This window comes from Sander lucioperca, chromosome 1 (assembly GCF_008315115.2).
Source record: "Sander lucioperca isolate FBNREF2018 chromosome 1, SLUC_FBN_1.2, whole genome shotgun sequence".
Taxonomy (NCBI): domain Eukaryota; kingdom Metazoa; phylum Chordata; class Actinopteri; order Perciformes; family Percidae; genus Sander; species Sander lucioperca.
This window is the reverse complement of record NC_050173.1, coordinates 21,724,609-21,752,276: the sequence shown is the minus strand read 5'-3', so window position 1 is coordinate 21,752,276 and position 27,668 is coordinate 21,724,609. Positions and strand designations below refer to the sequence as shown.

Sequence of the window (27,668 nt, the reverse complement as noted above, 5' to 3'; positions counted from 1 at the left end):
CAACTGTTGCGAGCCCCTACAGCTGAGCCCCGACCAGCCATGCATAGCCCCAACAGCTGCAAAGAGCAGTCAAATACTTGTCAAGCCTCATTGGACCTATTAAAAAAAGAAACAATTAAATGTACATTGAGTTCTGCTCTATTTTCTCAGTATAGACTCAGTGAAATCTATCACCCGCTCAATGGCCATCCCCCCCCGATCCTTTTCTTCTTGTCCTTTCAATGTTTATGTGTGTTTGCTGATAAAGTGCACCGCTACTGCCACAAACTGATGTCACTCACCCGTCCATATCTGTTGGCATAAGAACCCGTAAGCAAGGAATGGAAAACGATGATTGTTTCATCCAGGTCCCAGATGAAAACTCGCTGGAGAGATGGGGGGGCGGAGTGGTAAGAAAGAAACAAAGAAAAACAGAGAGAAAAGAGGCAAAATCAATGGTGCACTCTGTAGGGCTGCAAGGTGATCCTCCTGGTCAATAGGCCAGGAGCGTGTATTTGTGCGCCACAGGGACCAGGATCCATTTGCTTGGGTTGGTCACCGCAACAGTCCTCCCACCACCCCACCACATGCTTTCCAGCCTCTGCCCTTTACATTAGAGTAATCAATAGTGACAAACTAATTAACTAGATATGTTAACACGCCATGATGTCAGTGCTATAATGGGTGCTATTAACCTCATTAACTTCATATCATGGTAATGAAGAGCCCAGCCCTCTGAATTTCCAAGAGTTTGTTTTGACATATGGTCACAATTGTTGTATACAGTAGCTCAAGGTGCAATGGTACTATTGTTACCCAAAGCTAGTGTCCCGTCTTTGATGACTAGAATATATATATATATATAAAATTCACTTCTGTGATGACTCACTTAATCACATGCCTTACTGTTTATTTACGAGGTATACATGAGCACTTTATATACTGTATGTGTGTCATATATTCCACAATTCATCAATAATGCAGTTATAGTTAAGACATAATCTTTAAGAATTAATGCCCATCAAGTGTTAAAGCTGGTGTGGCAGCCATATAGTAAGTGGATTAGTGTCAATGTGCCTCAGACAGGGCGAGGTTGTCTGTCGCCAAGGTAGCAGGCTCACCCTACCTCAAGGTCAGAGTCAGGCGGCGGTGATGGGTTGTTGTTCCTTCTTCCCCGGCCACGTGACTTTCCATCTGAGGCCCGCCGCAATCGATCCGAATCTGAATCTTTAATGGGGGTTGATGGACTGTGGATGGTACTGTACTCTGCTGAAAGGAAGGAAAGAAGGAAGAAGGAGAGTATAAAAAGAGCGTATCGAAGATGAGCTATTATTTGCTTTTAGCAAAGAAGTGTGAGTGACCATTTGTCTTGATGCAGGGCAGGAAGCTTCCTGGGACATTTTTAGTGATTATGTAGGCCTACAGGTAACAAACATATCATAAATCAGTTGCAGAACACAGTTACTAAAAGCTATCGTGCTCCATACTGATTTAATAAACAACAGCTAATGGAGCACATGTCAAATAGAAATAGCAAAGACGTAATTTATCTAAATTGGACGACTGTGTATAAAATTACATTAAGTTAAAGCCTGATGTCTTTGGTGTTGATTGATGACAATTTGAAATGCAGTCATACAGTATGACTGACTTATGAAGATACAATCAGTGCTCGATTGCCAGATGAGGCATTAATGTCACATGAAATTATGGGAAACTCTACATCTGATTTCAGTTGTAACGTTTTTGTTTTCTTGCTTGCTACACTGCAGTACACTAGATGTGGTGGCTGAAACACTTTCCTACTTATATTGTGCATTCACTTTACAACAAATTACGATTTTTTAGCTTATGTTCTATTATCAGGAGCTACTTCCAGTCAGTGAGAAGGAAGGGTTCAGTGCTTGTTAAATTTAAAAAAAGAAACATGGTTACACAAGGCAGCCCTGCGGCCTGTGGTTTGATTCTTACCTGCAGGGTTCTCTGTGAGGGCCTGGCTGGTGATGCCAGTGGGTGGCTCCTGGAGGGTGTAGGTGGTGGTGGTGGAGGGCGTGCTAGGGCTGGTGTTATTACTTGTCATGTAGGGTGAAGTGTAGGGTGAGCTGTTGTAATACTGAGCATACTGCCCCTGGCCAAAGGCTGGATAACTGGCATAGTCCTGTTAAGAAAAACAGTAGAGAAATGGTAAACAGTTACATATAAAGATAAGGCAAGGAAATAACAAACACAAGATAATCTAATATGTACAATGTGGTGCAAGAGGGGAGATTTAGATCAAAAAGATGGAGAGAGAGAAAAAGTAGCAGAGCCGAGGAAGAGAAGCAGTAGGTTTGGCAGAGTAATGTGAGATATGCCCTGCACCAGTGTTGCTACTTTACAGTGCAGATTCCAAAATATAAATGCAAACACATGTCTGCTCTGTCCTACATCTGGACAACGATCTGTCTTGTTTTTTTGTTTTTTTTCTCCCTTTCCTCTGTGGCATAATACATTTTTGTTGGAGGAGGTACAGTAGATAATCCTGCATACAAAGCTTTCGACATCCTGAGTGATTTATGTTTGAATGTATCACGGATGAAATGTAACATATTGAGTATGCATGTTTCATAAAGATTTCCTGGTTTGGAAGAGGTCTGCAATTCAAACTTCTATAAACCGATAGCTGCATACTGATACCAGATTACAGCAATGGAATGAGCAGAAGGAAGTGCACAGCTACCTGTTGTGTGCTGTTGAAGCCAGAGGAGTTCGTCAGGGAGTTGTTTCCTGGATACAATCCTGACGTTGTTGTGAAAGTACCACCTTTAGGGAAAAATAATACTTTTGAGTTATGTGTACACCATATTTTATCAAACAACATTATTAAATCTGCAGTACTGCAAGCAGTGCAGTGACAGAAATTAAATGGCACATTGTTTCTTTTGTGAAACAGCTATTTGAGGTGGTGAACAGAGGGAGGCCTGAGGGAGCGCTCCCAACAGTGGCCTTATCTTTCTCCTCTTCCTTCCTTATCAGTGATTGGATCAGGCCTGATGAATGACAGAGGGGGGCAGAGAAGGGTGAGGGGTGGACAGAACCTGCTTCCAAAGCCACCCAGGCCCGCACAATGTGAGGAAGACAAGAGACTTTTGTGTGTGAGCTACTGAAGGGTGGCGTGGGGGTGAAGGGGGGTGGATGCACTGGGACAGAGCATGAGGGTGCCAGGGGGGTGTGCATGGGCAGTGTATTGAGACAGAGATGTATAGGGAAGGAGGGTTGAGGTCGCAGTGAGGAGCACCTGGGGGGGGTTTGCTGCTGACATCCAGCCCCAATGAATATGTATGTTCCTCTTTTTACTTGCTCAAAGGATGGTCCTCTGGGTAATTCAATCATTCAAAAGGGTTGATAGCATCTAATGGCTTAATAATATACATGACATGAGTTATAGAGGAGAGGAGCAATGGCAGCCCCCGGGGGCACGACTTCTCTGTTCAGCGGCCATCCACCTGTACTATGATGTCAGGCAAGAGAACAGCAGGAGGAGCAGCTTAAATGGGATCACAGGTAGAGAAACAGAAGGGCGACAGGGAGAGCATGAGAGAGCTGTGTATATTAAAGCTACTATAATCCCAATTATTGTGCTTGAGGTCATTAAATGATCTGTGAGAACAAACTAGTTTTATTGCACTAAAGCATTTTAATTTGACAAACTTTGTATATTGTGCTTTATAAATGAATAAAAGTCACATCAAATTTGCAAATCTTAAAAAGGAAAAAAAACACTTTCCACTACAACATACAACCAAATAAAACTGATTTATCCCTTAAAAGTAAATGCAGTCAAGCAGTTTGCCTTTTGAGTAGGATTTTTTTTGCCTGCAGCCACAACAGACAGGGAAGAGCGGTGAATCACAAAGTGATGCAAAAGCCTGGGATTTGTCAGAGAATTCAGCTGTGAGTAGGGAGCGTTTGATTTGATGCGTTAGAGTAGGCAATCTAAATGCAAAGCATAAATATTGCATCCACTCAAGTTTAATCTATTGTGAAGGCCAAAATAGTGATTGCAATTATTATAGGATTATTTACGCAGCTTGGCGTTATTCTGCATGCCAATAATATATGTAAACATATACAGTATAACAATAGTAAAGCTTTGACCAGATGTTGACTTTTTCTACCTAGTATCAGAAGCTTGAGATTTAAAGACTATATTAAAAAGGTCTAAAATTGCACCAAAGTGCCATAGCAGTTCTTCCAGCCTTTACAAATATGACCCCTAGGCTTTATTACTCGCTTCTGTTAATACAAAGACAAATCCCTTCTCCATACATCCACAGGGGACATCAATTAGCACTACCATTGCATTATTTAATAAGGCTTCTTCACTTATCACCACAGTGATCCTCCTGTTGCCAAAAAATATCCCGTAGCTTGAGTGAAAACGAAGGGGGAGATAAATGTACTGTTCTTAAATGGGGGCATAATTACACCTTTGTTCCCAAAGACAAACAGAGGGGGTTCCTTTCATCCTCTGGTCATTGGCCCCATCAGGAGGGCCCTCCCACACCGTGACAAACGTGAAGCAGCTTTCAGAACAGGGGGGAAGGATCAGGGAAGTGAGCGGGCAAGGGTACCGTATGAAAGAAAGCACGAATAGAGAAGACGTAGTGCAGTGTTTAGCCTAGTCAGTTAAGTACCCAGCACTGTGGCCAAAAAAGAGAAACAAATACTTCACAAGCTCCCAAGATTACCAGGATCCACTAATTATTTGTGCAGTTTCTCACTCTCTGCTTTCAGCAATTACACACGCAGCAGATTTCCACTTTTTCTTCATCCTGGCCTCTGCCGGTTATTTTCATCAGAACGGTTCTCTTTCTTTGTTGTTTTGTTTGATATTTCGATGCCTGCAGGGGATAATTGAAAACTATTGTGTTCTCCGCAGAAAGTTCAACATCAAGTGAAAGTCTGACAGAACAATAAGACAGAGACAAGGACGAGTGAGGCTGCGAAGGACAACAAATTATCCTAATGCACAGTTCAAACAGTCGTAAAAGCTCTCACTGGCAGGGTTTGAGGGTTGCTCTGAGGAGAACAAGGAGCCACATAAAAGCCGAGGGGACCCCCGCTAGCAGTGAGAATGAGCCTATGCTGTTGGGAGTGGTGGTGCTGGTTATAGTAGGGGGAGAAAGACGGGGTTTTGTGGTTCCCCGGGGGGCATGTTTTCTCTCCCTCCCCCTGTCCTGCTCCAGTTAGTTCACTCACTCAAGACCAGACATCATCCCTCCCTCCTCTCCTCTCCTCCTTCCCTCCTGCCTTCTGGCTCCACAATTGGAAGTCCATTTGCTTTGCTTGATCAGTCCCCTTGCCATGGGCTATGTCTATCATCAGTGCACAATATTTGTAGCAGAAGTTTGGATGCCCCACTTGGGAATAGGCTATCAAGTCCAGATGGGGCTCTCCTTTTAAAAAAGGCAACTGAGGCTTCAGCTTCTTCAGCTCGCACTGCCACTGGGACAGAATGCTGGAATCCAATTATTCACCTAATTAGCATCTGCTCAGTCCCACTATCAGCACAATCTCCTCGTCTCTTCACACACCTCTGATGTTTTAGGATTTTTCGAACAATCCATGAGATGCACTAAGTAAACTGCCTAAAGGGATTTCAAAACTGAACACGCTGTTCCCCTTAAAATGTGATTCCACGACTTCAGAACACACACTTAGCGCCATGGCATTGGACATGAAAGTAAGGATGTTAAAGCATTAATCAAATCGTCCTCTGCCTTGACAGCTGGCCACAGGCTGGTGGCAGGGACACTGACAGAGAGGGGGGGTATCAGATGTGGAAAAGAGTCTTTGGTTGGGACACCCAGGCCCGAGGCACTTCGCCCAGGCAGATCAATAGGCCAGAATAAGTAATGATGATGGTGTGATGGAGGGCCAGAGCCACAGTTAGAGAACTCAAGGCCAGAATAGTGGTCAATCTGTCATCTAACATGGCTGTCAATTACTAACGCACTTAATGCTACGTAGGGCATATTATAGCCAGAGATAGCAGCAGACAGTGAGGAAGAGAAAGAGTTAGACGGAGGGAAGAGAAAGACAGCGTAAGAGCATAATACTTAGAAGATGAATGGGCACATAATACTGTCATCGTGAGTTAAACCACTGAGGGCAGGATAGCAGCTTGAACATTCTGCTGTACATGCTCCGTCTCTTGTTCCCCCCTCCCTCTCTCTCTCTCTCGCTCTCTCTCCTTTTTCAGGCGCTCCGCTGTGCGCTGCAAAACTCCGGCTGTGGCCGACTGTATTTGGTTAAGAGGCGTGGAAAAGAGGCTTTCCGTGTGCTGTTGAGCTGGCGTTATTTATTGTGAGATGCTGTAGAGGCTTTTCAACAACATGTGGAGATGTTTCTACTGTCACACATTAGATATTACAGGAGAGAACGCAAATACTATGCTAGCTGTAAGCCAACTGTCCTTGCCCAGTGCAGGTGGAACAGAGGCTTTTTGAACTAATACAAACAGAGTAATAGAAACACAACATGACAGAAGGCTTGATCTACATTTAAACAGAATGTATGACTGGACAGAGAGCAAAAGAGGGGGAGTGCAGGGCGCAACAACTCATCTTTATCGGTTTCAAGGCCATAAATCTCTATGGTCTCAGCTCTAAAACAAATACAAATATGATCACAGGGAGAGACAAAACAAAGGCTGGGGAGTGGGGAGGACATGGCTGGTGTCTCCTAAGTGCCTGCCATTTTTCCATCTGTGTTGATTCTTTTAAGAGGAGAGGAGAGGGAGGCAGCCGTCGTGGCTGCACATAACGACCGCCGGGATGCAACAATCTTTTGTGCTGAGTTCAAGGGCCGAGTTGTGAATCAGTCTGGCTCTGCATGTTGTTAAATCAGGGACAGAGACCTCTTTCTCTAATCTTTAAAAAAAAGATTACAATAAACCTTATTTGAATGGGCCAAGCAGAGGGAACACATGGCAGAAACATTGAAATGAGACAAAGTAAGAAAGAAGACAGAGGGGCTGATATTGTGACAAAAGCGATATTGGCAAAAACATTGTAAAAGAGAGGACAAAGATACACAGAAGAAATATATACACACAGAGAACAAAACAGCAAAGAAATGTACCAGCAACCAGATTCCCACCGTATTTTTTAATTGTTGGTGAATCAAAATCTGCTTTGTAGTTTTGTAAACCTCTCATGATGTTAGCCATTTTAGCAATTTTGCTGCAAACATGTTACAACTGTAAAATTTGACAAACTAAGAGAGAGTGATGGCATCTCATGTACGCTGCATTTTGACACCATACAAACGCCCAAACCGACATGTGAAGATGCATAGAGAAAAATATTGACAAGGGATTCAAAAAGATGTCCTCACCCTGCATCTGATAACTGTAGGGGGCCTGTCCTGTCTGCGGCGTGGTGAAGCCGGAGCTGTAGCTTAGGAAGCCCGTCTGTCCCGGGGATTGGGATTGGGTCAGACCCCCCTCCGTCTTTATGCCTGCCCACAATGGACCTAAATCAGTTAGTGACACCAGATCGGTTTGATGCACAGACAACAGTCAACACAGGTTTAAATTACATTGGAAACAGCAAAGGGACACAGCGTCTGTCTGTTAGCATGAAACACTTATTACAATGGACGAGCGCTGATTATCTGATTAAAGATTTCTACTATCATCAGTTGTTTAGAAATATTATCTCACACTGGGTTCTGTCTCACTGCAAACGTGTTGTCTACTTGGCCGTAAAATCAAAAAGCATGTTAGGACTATGATTGTTTGATTTTATGTTATCATTAGTAGTAGTATTATTATTATTATCATCTAAGATAGGTCATCTGTGAAAAAGATGCACAAGTAATAAAACATTTTGCTTGCGTTTGTGAGTTAAACTTGCCACTGCTTACATTCAATCAGTCACGATGCAGCTTCTATGCAGCGGTAGGTTGCAGGACTCCATTCAAATAAACAGTGTAAATTCCTCCACATATTGGCGAGTCTTTTGGGGTCAAAACACTCTAAAGGCTTTGGATAAATAAAGCCTACAGTGAGCCATGTACTATGTTCTTTCTCTTGCAATGCCAGGGGAAACCAGGTTTTGTTTTCAGATTTGAATCACTAATCTTTCAGATCTATCTGAACAGCTTGACAAGCACATTCTGTTTTATTGCAATGAAGGAGAATATGCAGGCACTAAACAACAACTTAGCATCTCTACTGCTCCTGCTTTACTTGAGGAATTGTGGGAACATAGTTTGTTATTTGCAAGGTCTTGGTTCATGACCTTTAGGAAGGAAAAATATTTAGTTGTAGTTAACATGCATCTTTAAGCAAGACAAGGAGGTTTTGATGTGTGTTGAGAAATCTTACCATAGGCTGGGATGCCATAGGGCTGGCCAGGCTGGGGGTAGCTAGCATAAGCTGCGGCCTGCTGCATTCCTGTGGTGTACTGCGTCTGCCCATACGCAGCCATATTTTGGGATGAAGGGGTAGGAAGAATATGCGGATATGTTCTGCTATTTAAGAAAAGAAACAAAAGACAAAAGTGAGAAGGGAAGGCAGGAAGAAAGGGGACCATGTTTTACCCCTGAAACCATAACACAAACTTTGCTAACTGACAAATTCTTTGTGATTTTGCTACTTCATTTTGAACACTGAGCCAAGCTGTAGGACAGATAGCATCGCACAGCTCATATACATAGTGAAAGAACAATAAATGGCAAGGGAAATTTTTGCAAGATAATAATTACAACAGATTTCAGAGTGCGCAAGCTGCAGACATCCAGGCAAACAAAGCTAGTCGAAAACCCCCGATCTAGCAGAAGGATCTAATTAAAGATCCAAATGAAGTTGGATGCTGCTTATTTTTTAAAGAAAAATAAAAGAAGCCTTACTTGGAAGGGTAAATCTGTGGAGAGAACTGGTGAGTTTGTCTTGGGCTGAAGCCACTGGTTCCAATAGCTGAGGAGAGTTAAAAAGAAAAGAGGCAAGCACATATTTAAACATTAAGAAATAAGGTAAATATTATCTTTTGCCAACAGAACTTCTGGAATCCAAGGAAACAGTAATTACATCGCATTACTCTATTTATTTCGGTAACCTTATTTAAGGTTGAAAACCGGAGAGCAATAATGAAGTAAAATAATCAGGTAAGAACATCAGGTTTTTCTGCTGACCCGCGTATCTCTGAGATACTTATGGGCTGCTATGACGACCGCTAGTTTAAACACACACAGGATGGTCTGAATCAGTCTCAGCCTGTGGCTTCAGTTGCCTTGGGCCTTTCAAGCCACAACCACATTGGAAGGGCCATCACTGACAGGTAATGAGTGCTACTGCATAATCATTCCTTCATTAAGCATAAGACTGTGTGGTTCCACAGTGCTGTTAACTCATGAAGGTTCAGCCACAAATAACTCACAGAAGTGCACTTGTTTCAAATCTGCAGTAAGAATTATATAAGACACACAGTGGGCTTTTTCAATCGTCAGCATGAGGTAACACCTCAAATAAACTCTTATTAATAGAAAAATGGGAATTTGTATTAGTGCTCTTAATGTTACCTGCTTTTCAGTTTCACGATGTAAAATATCAATTTTGAAAAAAAAAAAGTCAAATCTAAACAAAATTTTAAATTCCCCACATACAAAAGAGCCAGCAGGCAAGGCTTCTGTTACCAAAAATTCCATTATTGGTTTTAATTTAATAAGTCATTTTTTAAATAGCTGCCATAATTTATTGCATATTTGTATCTAAATTTGGAATAACACACAGCAGGTTAACTTTAAATTATATCATAATACATGAATAAATAAAAATGTAATAATACATCTAAACTGAATTAACTTCAGCAACAATCACAGTTTTGCTGCATTACTCGCATTTAACTGCAGTGCAGTGGCACAGTTTTCAAACATCTGTCTAATTGGTCGTGACATGTAAAATAAAGGATTTGGTTGCGGGGGAGCGCTAACTGTATGTAACTGTATGCTGTAACCCCTCACACACGTTATTAATATTGAACACTTTTCCCACATCAGCAGCACCTGCCACTGGACAAAACCTGCTCTTCTGAACGGAGCTTTGGGTTTCCCCGTGGAGGATATGGGGTATAAGATTACTAAATTTCATTAATATTGTCAAAGACAAAAGTCATAGCAGTGATTTATGCGCTTCTAGTGGTAAGTATCAAGTACTTAGTTAAACAGTTAAGGAAATACAGAAAAATTAGCAGCAAGATAATACTATGCACAGCTGAACGTAGTACTGTTAATACATGTTTATAGAAAATAGACGAGAGTGCTGCAGGTTGACATAGATACTGGTGAGGATGGAAAAAAGAAATAAGCTACAAAATTATCACATTAGTGATTATTTCTTTTATAATTCCAACAATTTTCATTATACTCTGAGGTCCTGGCTTTATTTAGAGCTGTCCTTGTGTGTGTTTACAGAATGTGTGTGTGTGTGTGTGTGTGTGTGTGTGTGTGTGTGTGTGTGTGTGTGTGTGTGTGTGTGATGTTCCCATGCTGAGAGGAGGGTGTGAAAACCTTGGCTCTGACAGGGCGATAGGGTAACAGCCCGTGGAGAGCGAGGGCCACTGGGACGCCATGTCACTCCACCAGCCAGACAGGTTCAGTGCATTACAGGTCATAATTCAGTCCTCGCTGGCATGGGAACCAGCAGTGTTAACACACGTGCATGCAAGCACAGCATATAAATATGTTGACAAAGGTGAGGTAGAGTCGCTTGTTCTAAAACACTCACACACACTATATTGGTGTTTTAGCTGTAGGGACACTTCCTGGGGACCGGCTTATAGGTCACCCATCTCTAGGCTCATCTCTCACTAATCAGTTCTGCAGCTGTGTGTGTGTGTGTGTGTGTGTATGTTTGTGGCAGCCAGACACATGAGTGCACACACACACACACACACACACACACACACACACACACACACACACACACACACACACACACACACCCTTCAGCCTCACCTGATCCTGAGAAGCTGTCTAGAGAGGTGTCTGCTACTGAGTTGGCGATTTCGCTGCTGCTCATTGGCTCGGATTTAACTGCAAACAAAGAAGCCACATTGTCACCAAATGGACCAAACCAAGTCTGGAAAAAGATAAAAAGATCAGAATAACGTCTTAATATCTCTTTTTTTCTTTTTTTTTTTTTCTCGGATTTTCACATTCATGATATAGCAAAAAGTTACTCAGTGTAAAATAAAAACAGAACTGCACAGGGAGGAGGGAGTAGTCAAACAACATTCCAACAGTATTTACAACAATGTCAGAAAATGTAAATGCATTACATCTGTATCCATTCAAATGGTTTATAGATGTATTTTTGTATTTTATCTTTATTGTTAATTCCTTTTGATGGGATTTATGGTGCAAGATATTTATCTTTATCACTGCTCTTTATTGTTAAACCCGGAGAGTTTACATTTAGAAATGTGTTTGAGCCATTTCCTTATGTAAAGCTTGTGGATTTATTTTAGAAATGTATTTAAACTATTGTACATTGTCAATATAAATCAAACTTTAATTTAACAGTACATTCTACTTGGCAAAACAGAATTACATTATAATTTACATTTAATGATAAACTACTGTCTTATCAGCAGTTAAGTGTAGCATGAAATAAAAATCATCACATTACATGTGTGTTGGAGTCACAGACAAAAAAGTGCTCCGCAGGGATGTACAACTACAATTGAAATGTCAAGGAAATGTATGGTGTATAAAATCTTTTTAAGAGTGTAGCGAACGCTGTTTGACCTTGGCTCCATTATACAGCTCAGCGATAGATCTGCAAAGACAATTTCACAGTTTTCTGACAGCTCAGGAATCTTTGAAATCAATCCATTTCACTTCAGGCGGGCTGGAGGACTTTTTTTTCCTTTCTCTTTTTGGCAAAACAAATTGACAATGTGGGCAATGGAGTCATGCTCAGTGGAATCCCCCATGGTTGAAGAAGCCGTTTGCTGTCATGTTTTACATGTTTCCACTATGCTCATTCAGTGCAGAAACATATGTGGACAAGGGGCAATTCTTTTGAACAACACACCGATGACAAAATAGTGGTAAGGTGCATGCATAAACTACCACACCATCAGGTCACAGAGCACACAATAACCACTGTATTCAGGAAACGGCATGGAACGTCCACATGAAAACAAAATGCACAGTATGCAAGTTCACAATCTGACCATTAATTAATAATGGACTCAAATCAAGTCGGGGTCAAATCATGCTTTAAACAGAAGACCACAACAACTACAGCAAATACCAAAGAGTTTCTGAATGAAAGGCACAATAGTTGAGGCAACTTTATAATTTAGCAGCTGATAAATAGTGTATTTTTGGGACTTTCCAAAAAGATACAAATTCAATTACTTCATAAGTGAAGTAGGTGGTTCAAAAAGGCAAAAGTGCAAAGAGTTTTTTTAATCTTGCTCTCCGTTGAAAACACCAAGTATTGTCCTTTCATTTGTGTCACCAAGAGTAGACAAACCTGCAGCGGATTGTGAGTTAGAACCTAACAACCAGTCTGCAGTGGTAAGCATTGTGATGCTATCACCTATGGGAAAGAAAGAATGGCAAAGGGACACATGACATGTCTGCACCATGTCTACGGGTCCTGTGTCATGAATACACAAAATACTAAACTGAGCTTAAAGCACAGACTATCCTGAAGATTACGTGACATGGGTGATGTTTTTAATAGGTCGTATTGGTTTGTGACATGTGCATGACTGCTTCACTAAACAAAGGCTCAGATTTAAGCACAGGTGAATCACCTGAGTAAATAACTATGTACAGTAGAGACCTCATGCAAAACCCCGTCATTCCCATGCTGTGGGCTTTGAATAATTACATGGTTGCTTAAATAAACAGCTAATAGTCACTGAACTACTACTGGTTGCACTGAATTGTTGAAGCAATACGTGCAAATAGGACAGCAAATATGAAGTCCATTTTCTCCATTATTTAGCCGTTTACTAAATTACTGCTAAAAAATATTGGTAATTCACCTTAGAAAAATACCATAATATTTTGACGCACAACACTTCAAATGCATGAACGCTACACTGAATTACTTTCAGATCAAAAAGTCAGTTTCGCATTGAATGTAACAATACAGCTTCTGTCCCCATTCTCAACCCTTTTTAAAATTTAGAATCGCATACAAGACAAAGAGAGCAACTGAAGAGCAACAGCACCGCACACATACCTTCAGTGCCATTGGGTGTCATGGAATTGTTATTGATGTGGGAGTTGTCGAGGTTGAGACCATTAGGAGATTCACTGCTTCCACTTACTCGGCTGTGAGGACTGGCTAGATCCTGCATTTCCATAGACCTGACGTGATACACACACACACATGCACACACCAAATCAAATTACACATATCACTCTGGTTTCAGGGAAGACACGCAGCTCTGATACACAATGCAGTGTGCACAATATGCATACTGTACATATCCAGTAGTCCAGATTTAGATGAATAAAATGGTGATGATAAAAAAATTAAAACAAAACAAAAGTAAAAAATGTAGTAATTAGATGCTGAGTGAAAAAATATTCTACTAAAACTACATTTAAAATCTATAATTCACAATTTTACTACTGACTACCGTGCACGTGATATTTTCAACTGAATTTCAACGAATGATGTTTCTATGCAATGCCAAATGTCAAGGCTTAAAAACTAGCATATGAAAATCAAAGAAATATACAATGCAAAATGTGACACACACACTCTCACATGTGCACACAGAAAAACAGAGTGGAATTGCAAGCTATGAAATGAATAGTAAACATTTTGACAAGGCAGTTTCTGATTTTGCTCATTACAGCAATCTCACTGCAAGTCACCGTTTTACATGAAGTGAACACAAAGTGTTTACTGTCAATTTACTCTGATGTATCTTTAAGCAAAATTGCCTTAAGTGTATATCGTTTTGTGTGGTATCGAAGACTGTTAACAGATGTTTGCTGGTTTGAGGTAATGGTTAATGTGCCTGTTAAAAGTGCAGCACTCTGCTTGATTGTAAGAGCCCATGCCTCAGTGATGGGCAGATGAGAAGCTCACGAGGCATGCGTTTGCTCTGGCAAGCTCCTTAATTGTTTCTGTGTTTATACAAAAGACCACGCCACTGAAAACATTATTCTATCTTCTCATTTGTGTGCTCAAAGGATTTGAACGAGTATAGACAATGGAGTAGTAGAGAGAAGGCACGAGTGATTTCAAAAGTACGGCCAAACACTCTAGACCCCATTTGTCTCTGCCACTGTTCCCATTGCAATAGTAAGTTAATGAAATTAGGAGAAAATGTTTTGTACATATTACTGCCATTTCCAATTATATTCCAGAGTTCTGGGTATCTCTGCTATCGATAAACATTGGCCTTTTTATAAAAGGCCACAAAGATAAATGCTCAAGAAACTCGGAGTAGTCTGAGTGCTATCAGATAGCACGAAGAAACCAGAATTATGCGATAAAAAGATTAAATTATGATATGCATTTACTCTATCTAAGATATTATAATGTGATGATACTTTGCATTAGATTGTTAGAATGTCCTTTCTTGTGGTTCAAGCGCAATTTAATTATCAAAGGAAATTATACATTGTTTTAAGAAAAACGACTAAGATCAAATCAGTAATAATAAAAAACAATGACACAAGAGCCTTTTTCCACACATACTCAGAAGCTGCATTGTCCTTTTCCTAGATGTATATTCATTTACTTCTACCCTAAAAATATCACACCCTCCAAGCATACAACACCACAGAGGTAGAAATATAAGCACATTAAGGATAGTCCAGAATCACCTAATCCTATTTCTACATTTCACACTTACTATTTAATCCTGTTTTCTACTTTGCCCAAACTTTTTCTCATTAGCTGCTGGCTAAAAAGTCTTAATTTTCTCTAACAGGCAACAAAGTAGGCTGAGAGAAGTTGACAGTTGTTTAGCAGAGCGTCTAAGGCAATCTCTGATGCCACGCAGAGAGCTACATGTCTCTGATGCTGCTGGCTCAACTGTGCTCTTACCTGGACCTAGATGGCTTTGAGTCCTCACAAACCACACTCCTTTCTTTATTCTGCCTCCACCTGCCCCAGCAGAAACAATGTCACTCCTTGTTATTGCAGCTCGATGTCACAGTCCAGAGCCATCCATGACACAAAAAAGGCTTGTCTGAGAAAACATTATTGTTATTCTGTAGCAGAAAGGGAAGAGAGGGCTAGCGAGGGAACAGAGGCGCACATTGTCTCTCTCCGAGTCGCGTCCCTACTCCGCTGTTGTTTCCTCCTCCAGGTCCTCCCTCCTCCCTGAGCAAGGGGAGCACAGCCAAATGACGGAAAGGTGATTCATCATTGGTCTACGACAGCTGCAAACTGGATTAGCCCTCCCCCAATCAACATGCATGCAAAGCGGCTTAGCCAAGGTAAGCAGGAGGGGTTGTGGGGGTGAAGGTAGGCAGAGGGGTGAGGGGTTGGGGAGAGCAGGGGCTGAGGGGCAGCATAGGGTGGGAGAGCCTGCCCGATTTCCTGCTTGAGGTAGCCTGCTGCTGGAAGGAAGATGGGACTTGTTGAGCAGAGACAAGTCAAGCATGACACCCCTAGCATCTTCAGCAGATCTTTCATCTGCAATTGACACTATCTGAAATTTATCAGCACTCCCCCTCCCGGCATACTGACAGGTCCTAATGACCGTCAGGGTTGCTTCCCGCAGGCCTGCCCCAGCCTGGGGCCATGGAACAGCACAGACATACACAACTCCCTAACTTCACAGCCCATTCACAATGGACAGAAATGCAGAAAGAGAACACTATATACATTCACACATACATAGTATACATGTTTCTTTCTCTGTGGCAACACAAAAACGTATGTTTGTGTCTTTTTTATGTCTTTTTCTTTAACCCACAGAGACACATAACTCATGCCTGTATGTCTGCATGCATTCACACACTTATGCACAGGGCACTTCAGAGGCCCCCTAGATCAGTGGTACACACACACACACACACACACACACACACACACACACACACACACACACACACACACACACACACACACACACACACACACACACACACACACACACACACACACACACTCTTCAGAGGCCCCCAGATCAGTGGTGCATCTCAGACAATGAAGGAGACTGGAAACAAGAACACGGAGAGCATATGGAGCCACATATGTTTCCTATGACGCTACGAATGCCTCTATTACTCTCCTTTAGCTGACAGTTACATTTTGCTGTCCACTCTGGCTCTGCTCGTCTCTCTCCAAACATCAAGCAGGGCCATATACTTGTATGGCTATAACACTATATTAGCCCTGACTACAGTCCACCATGGGAATACAGGGTCCAAAAAAGGTCAAAGGTATTCAATTGGTCAGGAAAAAGTATAAAATACATATAAAGTATTTTTTTTTCTCAAAAAAACTAGCATGACTTTTTAATGGCTGACTGTTTACATGAGCCAGGGTAACCTGAGCTGCATGGTCTTAAGTTTTTTTTCTTTCTTCTTTTTTTCAACAGGCTTTGCTCTTCACACCAAGGCAAAGCCTTCCTGAATACCATTCCAGCTTTACAATTTGCCTACTCTCCCACTGCTAATGGCACAGCCATCTTAGCAAAAATAACCATTATATTTCATTCTCACTTCAGAAGCTACAGACAACAGCAGTGCCTCCTCCTGTCATTTCCCAATACTAAAATATGCAGAGGGGGGGTAAAAAACAAAAAACTTTCAATGGAAAAGAAAGTCCACAGAGGTAAAAGCCATAAAGACGAAAGAGAAACACATTTTGCCACAGCACATTAACAGCGATCACAGAGTTGGGGGAAGTTGTGGAGAGTGTGTTGTGGTGGAGAGATGTGGTGTGTGTGTGTGTGTGTGTGTGTGTGTGTGTGTGTGTGTGTGTGTGTGTGGTGGCTGGTTTCTCTGTTCAGCAGTGCAGGCCAATGAAGCCATTACCATGCTGGTGTCTCAGCCAATTTTCAGCAGGTGAAAGCAGCCAGGTGAAGAGACAGAGGGGGAAGATGGGAGGGAGATGGGAGGGGAGAAGGGAAGGGGGCAGGGATAAGCACAAGCCTTTCTACTGCGCTGCTAAATATTTATTTAAAAAAAAAAAAAAGGGCTGCATTCAGCATCTTTGATGTGCTTCTTAGCTCAACCTGAACTGCCAGGTCTTTGAAGCTAACAAGAACAAAGCTAGGCTAGATGAAGCGCTGGAAGTGTCATCAAGAGAAGAAAAAGAAGTGCCACAACACGCTTCACTCACGGCTGTTTGCTGGCCCTTTTGTTTCGCTTAACTTATTTCAAGACCTGCGTCTCCAAAGGTAAACACAGCCACAGCCAAGCTTTTAGCATAGATCATCTCAGCATGCAGGCTGTCTGACCCGGCACAAATCGTTTCTTCACCTTTGCTACATATTCCGTTACTATTCAGCAAAGACTTACTAAGGTGTTGTATCACCTGCAAACTTTTAACAGATTTGTTTATATTTTCACATAATAAAGTTTACTGTTGCAAACAAAAATAATCAAACCAAAGATGACACTGAAAAAGAAATATGAGTGAATATGGTTTGTTTATTTTACGTTTTCCACTCCCTGTGTCATCCTTAGATATTGATTTTATAGGGTATAGTCCATAGTCCTTTGAATTTTACAGTCTATGTAAGCCATGTGTTGTGAGTTACAACTTTTGAAAAACAATGCTTTAATCAAAATCTAACTTTAAAACAACTAATCCCCACTTAAGATGGTCAGCTGAATCCACATGGTGGCCCAGGAAAAATAAATCCACTCTCAAAGAATGTAGATGCAGACAACAATTGAACACAGATGTGAGTGGAATTAGGCACAGTTTACAAAATGCTACACTTCACTTGTGTCTCTATACGTGGCCGAAAAAATGACGGCTGCCAGCCAACGCAACATTAAATAGCTTAGTGCTTTTTCATCCTCAAAAGTAAAATATTTTAGATAAGAGAGCCATTGCATATTTTTTTATAAAATGGATAGACATTTGAAATTATATGGTGGAGTAATTTTGAACAATGAGGGCACTTTCATAAACTTGTTTTCTGAGAGACAAAGGGAAATTAGATTTTTCAATCAATGTATTATTACATCACAAGGAAACTTAATAAAATGCATAATTTTTTTTTAGATAAAATAACAATATATTTCATGTACATTTATTTATATAGGTGAACTGTCTGGTCTGTACTTGGTACATGCACTAGGATGGAACGAGGCTAGGAATGAGACTTAGGGCGACAAATTATAAAAGCACATGGTGTTTCACATGTAACTTAAAATGTTGTACTCGTCTGTAATTAAAAGTACAATTATTAACAGATGTGCTGTGTGCTGATGTGCAATTTGTCTTTCTCATTTAGTTCAATCTGACATGGTGCTCCAGCAATTCACTCAATAGCTACGTTAAATCTGTTAATACTATGCTCTTCAACCTTCACAATTATTTCCAGAAGGCCAGTTCGCCTTTGAGGAGCCATCAAACTAAATTTAAGGTGCACATTTTATCACAACCTGCCTACCACCGTGACCACCGCAGAACGAGAGAGGCTTTGCAACACAAAGATGAAAGAAAGTCCAGTGACAAATCTTAAGGATTATATCAATTTAATGCTTGTGGCTTGTTACTCTTATTCTCTCAAATGTGAAGAAGTGGTCTATAATGTTAATGAAATGATTATCTATGCAAGTTACGAAGTAGAGGAAATTCTAAAATTGCTTAGTTCATATCAACATTGCACAAGGTAATAAAGTTGTAGTTTTTTTTTTTAGAAAAAACAAATATGTAATCTGTACAGAGGCACGTTGAACTATAGGCACATTTGCAGTTCAATCCCTTAAAATACAATTTCTGTTGAGACTCTCAGCTCAGCGGCTTCCTATTATCTTGCACAATGTAAACATATTGCCATTTACAAACAAACAAACACACACACAAGTAATGGCAATAAACAAGAAATCTTTCAAGCTTCTTTCAGCCACATCTTTCACATTCAAACAGTGGTGTGTTAACAAAATAACAGCCCACTGTATTTAGTAAACAACCCCTGTCCACTAATCACCCAACATGGGCTACTTAATAGTCCATACTGGGTGATTCTTGTTTTCGTGCTCTCTCCCCCCCCCTCCCTTTTCCTCACTAATAGCTCTATCAGTGAGGCTGGATCAATTAGCCCTCTGTGTCTTTCACCATTTTCAATCTCCTCTCTGAGAGAAGAGGACAAGGGCTCAGCATGCTAGACACATCTATACGGAAGGTATCAGGCCTTGGGCAAACAATGCCACCGTCACTGCCGACCACTCCTGATTGTACACAGTGCTGCTACACATGCATGGAGCTCTGCAGTCTGGCAGGAAGACCCTGATCTCTTCCAGCGTAAAGCAAATACACAGTGTAAACAGCCCCAAATCAGCCTGCTCATTATCTCTTAATTGGATAAATAAGGTTATTGTGTGAGTGAATGGTTGCAGCAGGCGATCACACACACTGTCATGTTTGTCTGCACGGAGCGGAGGCCACTCTGCAAGCAGGCTGGCTCACTAGCCTATCCTAACCTCTCCATTTCCTTTCTTTCATCTACACACACACACCTTTCTAAACACCAAAAAGGGCAGGCGTTTGAAAATGAGAGGATGAAAAAGGAAAGAGGAAAGAAAAGCACAATTTGAGATGAAATGCCCTTCACACACACAATAATTCCCTGACTTGTGATGTAAGCCTGTGATCATACAGAGAACATTAAACCAGAAAATCCTTCAATTAGAGAAGCTAGTGATTACAGCGGGTGAGTCATCTTTACGCCAAATACTGGCGAGCCGAGATGCAGCATGGCCGGGAGTCGAGGCCTGTAGTCTCGGTCAGAAGCGGAGAGCCTCTCAGGTCTCCTCGCAGCATTCCTGGCCTCAGCAGATGGCATTAGATGTCAACTGCTTTAACTGTGTTGGTTTTGTTTGTTCTGCCAGTCAGAAAGGGACTCCTGCAGGGACCAGCATGTTTTCCTAGCCTGATCAAAAATGTAAACTGGGCCAAGCAAGGAAGATCCCATATTTCAAAGGGGAATTTGTATACATTTGTATGTAGGATATAACTCTCTCATGTAACAAAATAGACCTTTTTGCAATTTAAAAACATGTTTTTAATTGCGTGGAGAAATTTTAGGGTCATAATTTTTAAGATGGCTTTTTAAGATAGGGGACATTTTTATACAAATGTCATTAATAATTACAGACAAATTGGACTGTTACATTTCTAAAACTATTCGATTCATACTGTGTGTAATGTATTATAAAAAACAGGACGTATATTAAGATGTTAAGCAATAATCAAATACACTGTAATATACTATGCATTGTTATTTAAATTACATCATATTATATTTTTAAATTGACTTCATTATCAGGATGTGAGTTGCATTTACTTTCACTTGTAAATTAAAACTAAACATCCATCAGGAAGAATTGTTTATTCTATTTATCTATCATCATAAATTAATTGCAGCTAACCTGTGAAGATTAAAGCCTCTCTCTTTGGTTAATATTACCATTATTAGAAATGTTTGCTCTAGCTTTTATTATTCTAGCATTATTACAATTCTTACAACAATAAAGATGCAGTAAGTGCTGTTTTAAACCACAACTATTAATGACAAAATAAATCGAGAAATTAAATGTTTACTCCTACTGCTCTGTTAATATGAATGCTTTAATTGAGAAATATATCTGAAATTATGCTGATTCAAATATACTAAATAAAGGAGATAATTCCACACACACACACACACACACACACACACACACACACACACACACACACACACACACACACAGAGAAATACTAAAAAATGGGTAAGACAAAACATACAACATATCAAACATCATGCACAAATTAAAGTTATACTCACTACAATTATGGTTGAATCCCTGTGTGTTTATCCCTTCTTATATCTTCTTAAAAAAATCTTCTACAGAAATCGATCAGTCCAGCAAAACGGACAGCAAACTTTCTAAAAGAGTTCTTCAGGTGTTGGTAGAATCTGTAGCACAATAAAAGTAAACTACAAGACTACTTTTTTCTTTTTCATTTTAGGTGTTGGAACCCATGGAGCCCCGCACGGTATCTCAGGAGACCCGGTCCTAGTGAGAAAGAGAGTTGTCCGATTACTGCTTCAGGCAGTGACTAGTGAGTGTCTGAGGAAGAGGGAAAAAAAGAGAGAGAGTGAAAGAGCGAGGGAGAGGGAGGGAGGGAGAAAGGCAGTGAATGAGGGAGGGAGAGGGAGGCTGCTGCCGTTTGAAAAAGCAGAAAAGTTGCTTGGTGCTCTCTCACAGGAAGACTTTGGGTCTGGAGGAGGCACGGGGGAGTTGTGCCTCACACCAGCTCCCCATATGTCATTCACTCACAGCTTTAAGCAATAGAGCACTCCCCAGATTGTATCAGTGGAGACTAAGACAATGAAATGGCAGATCTCTCCACCAGGCTGCCACTGGAACACCAGGCTCTGCTCACACACCCCAAGGGCCCACACTTTTCTTCTCTTCTCCCCTTTCTCTCTTGTTTTTGTTATGCTCTTTTTTCACCACAAACCACATTTTTTTTGCTCTCTCGTGTGAGTCTTAGGTCGCGGCTGGACTTCTCTTTGTCATAGAGGGACTTCAGAGGGTAAACAAGGGCTTAGGTCATTAGCTTAGGTGATGGGAAGCCGGAGGTCTAACAGCGGCCCAGCGGCTCAGCTCTGTCCGTCTCCACGGCAGTCTAGTGGAAGTCCTCCGTCAACACATACACGCCGCGTCTGTGTGCAAGGTAATGACTGCCTTCTGTCTGCTCCAGGTTATTATTTCAACTGTGCGAAGCTGCTACACAAGGCCATGCTGCTACTGATGAGCTCAAACTGGCGATTTATTCAAGCTGGTGATGAGGCTTGTACAGCTTTTGCTTCAATATGCCATGCCATTTGTTTTTTTTCAAAAATATCAAATCTGTGTAATGAATGATTGAGAGGTCAATGGAGCATTAAACATTTGTTTAATTTCCACATAATAAAACTGTGGGTCAAATACCGACTGTAATACTGAAAAATGATTACCAAGAAAGCGGAAATCATACATTTACTATGGTAAAAAGGTGGTGACAGAAGAAGAACACCCACGGCTAGAAGAATAGTATACTGTGTTAGCGGTTGGCCTATGTATGCACTGCTTGCATGTTAGTCAGTGGGTGATGATAAGAAATAAAAAAGTGGTCATGTATGTCACTACAAAAGCACATTCAAATATTTTTTTTATTATATGGCATATTGTTTCAATTAAAAAAAAAAAATAAGTCCATTTCTACATGATCATCGGTAGAGTTCACATTCTATTCTGAAAGCAGGTCAAAACCAACCAACCTATGTAGCAGTAGTCAACAAGGAGCTGACAGAAATAGAGTCAAGCTGCACTGCTCCTGATTTAAATACAGTGCAGTAATGATGTGGACGTGCTGGAAATGCAAGTGCTACCTCCTTTTCCAAACCAACTGCCCACAGGTAAATCCATAGGCTCACGTTTCAATATCGAAGCATAAAATATATTGCACATTGAACAGGTTCTTGATAACTCAATTGACTAATAGATGCTTTGGGACTCTCAAGTAACTATTTTTAATAGCGGAGGGGTACACTTGGCAATTGAGTTACTGCATTTACTCTGTCGCTCTCTATTTCAATAAGCAGCTGTTCAAAATTAGTTTGAGATGTCATTTTGCAAGTGAGTTAATTTCAAATTGCACAGTATAATTATCCTGAGTTGTTTATGTCTCAACAACGATCTCAACTGAGATTTTCCTTGTACTCTCCTGCATACAGTGCTGTATGGTGTGTTTTGAATCAAGGCTCCAATCAACCTAGCAGTTTTACTGATGATGTTTAATGATCACTATTTTCATGTTCCACAGTATTAAATGAAATGCTGTTAAATGCAAACAATGTCGTCTAAAATGTAGGTTTAAATTTGAATTTAAATTGTCAAGATGTTGAGTCTGGGAATGATGCACGTCATTAAGCTTTTTTTGTTTACCTCTTTATGAAAAATATTCACATAAACTGTATAAAATACTACAGTTTAAGAGGCACTGAGACATATTCAACATAAGAAAACCTCATTAGATATAATAATCTCTTCTGCACCGATAAAAACTTAGCCTAAAAGAACCTTCTACAACTGCCAAATGGAAGCTTAACAAAAGATGCACTGATACTGTTCGACTGACAGCAGCGCTAAAACATCACTTGCCAAAAACTATATCAAGTTAGAAATTTGAGAAGTGAGCTAAGATTAAATGTGAAGCCGTTCTTTATTAAGGATTATCTTGATTGGACTCAATGGTCCTCATGTGGGGTTGCAGGGATGCCTGCCTGCAATTTAGAGTGAAGAGAGATCTGCACTGTCCTCCACTGCCAACAGGTTATCCACTCAGCTTCTCACACACATGACAATAGACTCACTTTCAAATGGCTGATTCCATTTTTGAGATAAGGAATGGAGGGTTAATGTACATCTAACTGGAATCCTAGTGCTTGGAAAGTTTTAGATCCCAAACTGTGGTGAGTTTTTCCTCTTTTGTTATACAAAGGGGAGCATCTCAGTAAAGTGAGTTTGCTTATCTTGACAAGGAATACATAAACAGTGTGAAAGGTGCAGGACCGGTGTGACAAGGGATCAAATGGTACAGATGAAACAAAATGCTAACACCCTGGTGACACAGTTGCAATATTTTCATATGCACATGCTGCATATTTGTTTGGGTAGAACTACTACAGTGTTTATACAATGTTACACATTGGGGGAATCAAGTTCCTTTTTTGACATAGGTCTCAGCAGAGCATTAGGCTTCAAACCTTCCCCCAAGAAGGGAAATCTGAACTTGGGATAACTTTGGATAAAATAACAGTTTTTATATATTTATACAGGCATTACTAGGTGAAGTGTTCACTTATTTACTAAGGGGAAACATACAAAAAGACCTTAACTACACAAGCCTCCCACCCTCCAGTCTTGCCCCTGACACAAGTGGGACATTAAGTTTGCTAGATGGCAATTTGTCAAAGAGCTCTGTAAGTGCTAGGTACTGAATATTCCTGAGTTATTCAACGTGCATAGTTTCCTGTTGAAAATAACTGAGCTGTACAGAGTGACATATCCTTGGTAAAGCAAAGCAGCGCTGATGACCAAGGGAAATTCAAGATAATTTTCAATTCTATTCCATTCCTCTGCTGTTCCCACCGTTGTGTGTTCATGTGAACTCTGTAAGGCTAACATAAAAGCAACTTGCATAGCAATAATGACAGCTAAAGCAATGAAAGCAAAATCAAAAAGCAACAAACATCATTTTGAGGACCAAAAAACATGTTACCTTAAGTTTAGGATGTCTTTCTGCATGCAGAATTCAAGTATAAACGATATAACATTAACCCATCTATCTACCAGGCTTTCATTAACTGTAAAGAAAAACTTTGATGATGACAAGTTGCCACCACAAAAAAGATTGTGACAGTGCAGACAGATAATTTTGAAGTCTCTCAAGGTAAATTAGTAGCAAGTCAAGTGCTTTCAAGTGGTGAATGAAAGTTTCGAGTGAAGCCAGAATTCCTTATAAACAAACATCAGGTTGGCCTGCCTCACCGAGGAGCAGTCATTAAAGTAAACACAGCATACCCTTAACATGAAAATACATTGGAGCTTTCCTCCACAAAAAGCGAGGAACAAAGGAAATGGTTAACCTCAGTGAACGTCACAAACTCAAATCAACAGAGTGACCTTATTGTTGTAGCCATTTGGTTCAAAACTAAAAAGGAGAACATGCTTTGAAATGAGTAAAATACCCATGTGTATGTAAAAGGAAATAAAAAATAGTAAGCACACTTGGTGCACGGTGCAGGCAAAACTTACAAATGACAAAAGTCATTTCTAAATTTTGTCTTTGTTGTGTTAAAAATCCCAGTGCATGCTAAGTAGTATTTGATTAAAGAACACTCAGCGGACACATTTATCAATGCATATACCATGAGAGACAAGTTGTACTTTATGACCAGTGAGGCACACCTGGAGAAAGTCTATGAGGACCCCAAAAATCCTCAGACAGACACTTTATTGCTCTCCAATGGCCCCAAAAAAAGGCAAACAAGCACACTTTAGAGACCTATTACTCAAAATGAGACATCACTATGGCTGGAAGTATCACCACGGGCATTACACTTAAAATATATAGCCTGTTAAAAGATAAAGAGAAAAAGAAGAGTAAATTCAGCTTAATAAGTCACATAAATATGGTTTATTCAATATATTTAAAATTGTTTTGTCTTCCATAGAATCTGATTTATTTATCAAAATGTGATTTAAGAAAGGCACAATACGCATGTATGTGGGGACAGAAATAATTCTGTAAATGCAATGTGTCTCCTCATTCAGCTATCCAAGATAGTTCAGGATCCAAAATCTTTGAGGCAAAAAGTAGATGCATGCAGGTGCAGAATACCCTAAATTTTAGAACGCCTAGAATCAACATTTGTCCACAAGGTTTGCAGTGTTTTTGCAGCCCCAATTGATGTCATCATCTAAATCTACTGCTGTGTTCTGGTTACCAGCTTGTGTGATTCTCAATAGATAAAAAACATGCATCAAAAACTGAGCAGCTTTGTGAGGAAAGGATTTTGTAATTCACTAAACGGAACAGATTTGAGCCAAATGCTACTTATTTTGATCAGCATCTTTGTCCTGTTTTACTTACACCAGAGATAATTTTCGATTTTTCTGAAACACCATATGGACTTTGTTCAAATTCATTTGACATGCTAACTATTCAAAAAGGCAAGTATCTTAGACTAAATATCTGTGATTAAATACTATCAAATACACATTTTTAGATATGCTTCATTTAGAAAGGAGTTTTTTGTTTCTCTCCGTTCATTCTTCTTATGTTAAGCTGCTTTTGTCAGGCCACAGTAGTCTGCAATCAAACTGAATGTCGGATGGACCAATTTCTAACAAAACAACAAAGCTTTCATACTGTACAGTATGGCTCACTTATTCTACATAACACAAACAGTGGATACATGCTCTCCCCTAAATACACTGAATTCAGTGTTGGATGAAGCATAACACTGGTGTAGTTTGAAATGATTCTAAAAATGGGAAAAGGGAAAAAGATAAAAAAAGATACAATGCAAACCAAACAAATGGCAACCATAAATGAAGGCTCACTGGATAGAACACACAGTATATGTTTTCCTGCTCTTTCTTCTCAAAGCTGCCCTACAATTTGACAATTTGCAAACAAACAAAAAAAAAAAACATTTAGATTTAAGTTGCAGTAGTTTCCTGTAAATTAAAACAAGCCATCTTCTGCCTCCTTTCCCTAATTCCATAGCTGCAAACTCGAAGCTTACAACTGTTAAGGAATCAAATTCAGCAGATATCAGTGATTATTATAAATAAAGTAGTTGGTATGAGGGCATCGAATGGATGGTGTGACTTTCTAGTAGTAACCTGGTATTCTGGTTTAAAGACAGAGCCCCGTCAGCAACGCCACTAAATCTAAGTCAGCTGCACCCTAAAATACCAATATGTTTGGTAATAAATTTTCAGCACCACTCTAATGGCAGCATTTGTCAGGGCTGCCCCAACTGTCTGGGACCGCTTCTGACTTGCGCAACCCGGGCGGCCAGAAATGTGGCACTCCCCATCTACTCCACAGCTGCCTGCTCAGTTGGGCCCAGGTCAGCAGAGTGCCGGGGGCCGGGGAGCTCATCAGCAGGCTCGTAGTTGGCCTGGCTTATAAGGAAGGAGGGGCTGGTCATCACTAGAACTTGTGTTCACCAAACCACCAACTCCCAATGGGTTAGAGTACAGAATGCAGAGGTTATAGATTTAACTTCTGCCTTGCAACCCCACCCCCTCAGACTCACTCCCTGTTCCTGTACCCCCCCCCCCCCAGCCCAACTCCCAACCCCCTGAGTCACTCACCAAACCCCCCACTAGTCCAGCCACTGTGACATTTGTGAAGCCAGGAGTCCACGTAACAAAAACACATTAGGCAAATGTCTGGGGTCAAACGTCTGTTTGAATTGGCCAGATGAAAGCCACTTAGATTGGGTCTGTGCCACTTTGCTTAGATACTAAATACAGTTACTAAAGAGGCAGTGGTATGCGAACCAGTGGTTTGTCTCACTGACAGAATATGCTTCCACATTCAAGTTCTGGTATTGTGTGTGCCAAAGGACAATACAAGAGTTTGGACAAGGCTATCTAAGCCTGGAGTATTAACAATCAGCTATCTATCCCTAAATAAATATAACACAGAAATACTACAGACCGGAAAATAACTTATATTTAACCTACACCCACATTTGTTCTCTAAGTAGCAAGTGTAAGTGAACACAGCAGGGATATTTGCAGTGATGAATGGGCATTCCCATTGGACACCAGTTTTCAGTAATTTTAAACTCCTGGACAGACGTAACAGCTGGGCTTATCTGTCTACCCGGCCTCCTTCTACATGTGCACCAAAGCTTGGATTATCTAGGCACCAAATGTCACTCATTTTATGGAACAGCAGGAAACATGCTGAG

General features: G+C 40.6%; 1 protein-coding gene across 20 annotated transcripts in view; it reads right to left on the bottom strand.

Moving 5' to 3' along the window:
* Nucleotides 1–27,668, bottom strand: part of eya1 (EYA transcriptional coactivator and phosphatase 1) — a 64,774-nt gene that overhangs the window by 18,732 nt on the left and 18,374 nt on the right. For 2 of the 20 annotated variants that reach the window (XM_031282139.2, XM_031282140.2), the window contains exons 3-12: nucleotides 13,229–13,356; nucleotides 12,509–12,574; nucleotides 10,981–11,058; nucleotides 8,878–8,944; nucleotides 8,354–8,499; nucleotides 7,360–7,497; nucleotides 2,699–2,781; nucleotides 1,951–2,137; nucleotides 1,106–1,248; nucleotides 282–365 (exon numbers count right to left, since the gene is read on the bottom strand). In XM_031282139.2, the coding sequence (XP_031137999.1) occupies nucleotides 282–365; nucleotides 1,106–1,248; nucleotides 1,951–2,137; nucleotides 2,699–2,781; nucleotides 7,360–7,497; nucleotides 8,354–8,499; nucleotides 8,878–8,944; nucleotides 10,981–11,058; nucleotides 12,509–12,574; nucleotides 13,229–13,352 (1,116 nt within the window). In that variant the 5' untranslated portion in view covers nucleotides 13,353–13,356. Of the gene's footprint in view, nucleotides 1–281; nucleotides 366–1,105; nucleotides 1,249–1,950; nucleotides 2,138–2,698; nucleotides 2,782–7,359; nucleotides 7,498–8,353; nucleotides 8,500–8,877; nucleotides 8,945–10,980; nucleotides 11,059–12,508; nucleotides 12,575–13,228; nucleotides 13,357–15,055; nucleotides 15,406–20,969; nucleotides 21,273–27,668 lie in introns of those variants that run through there. The other 18 variants (XM_031282141.2, XM_031282142.2, XM_031282143.2 and 15 more) reach the window with 18 other exon arrangements.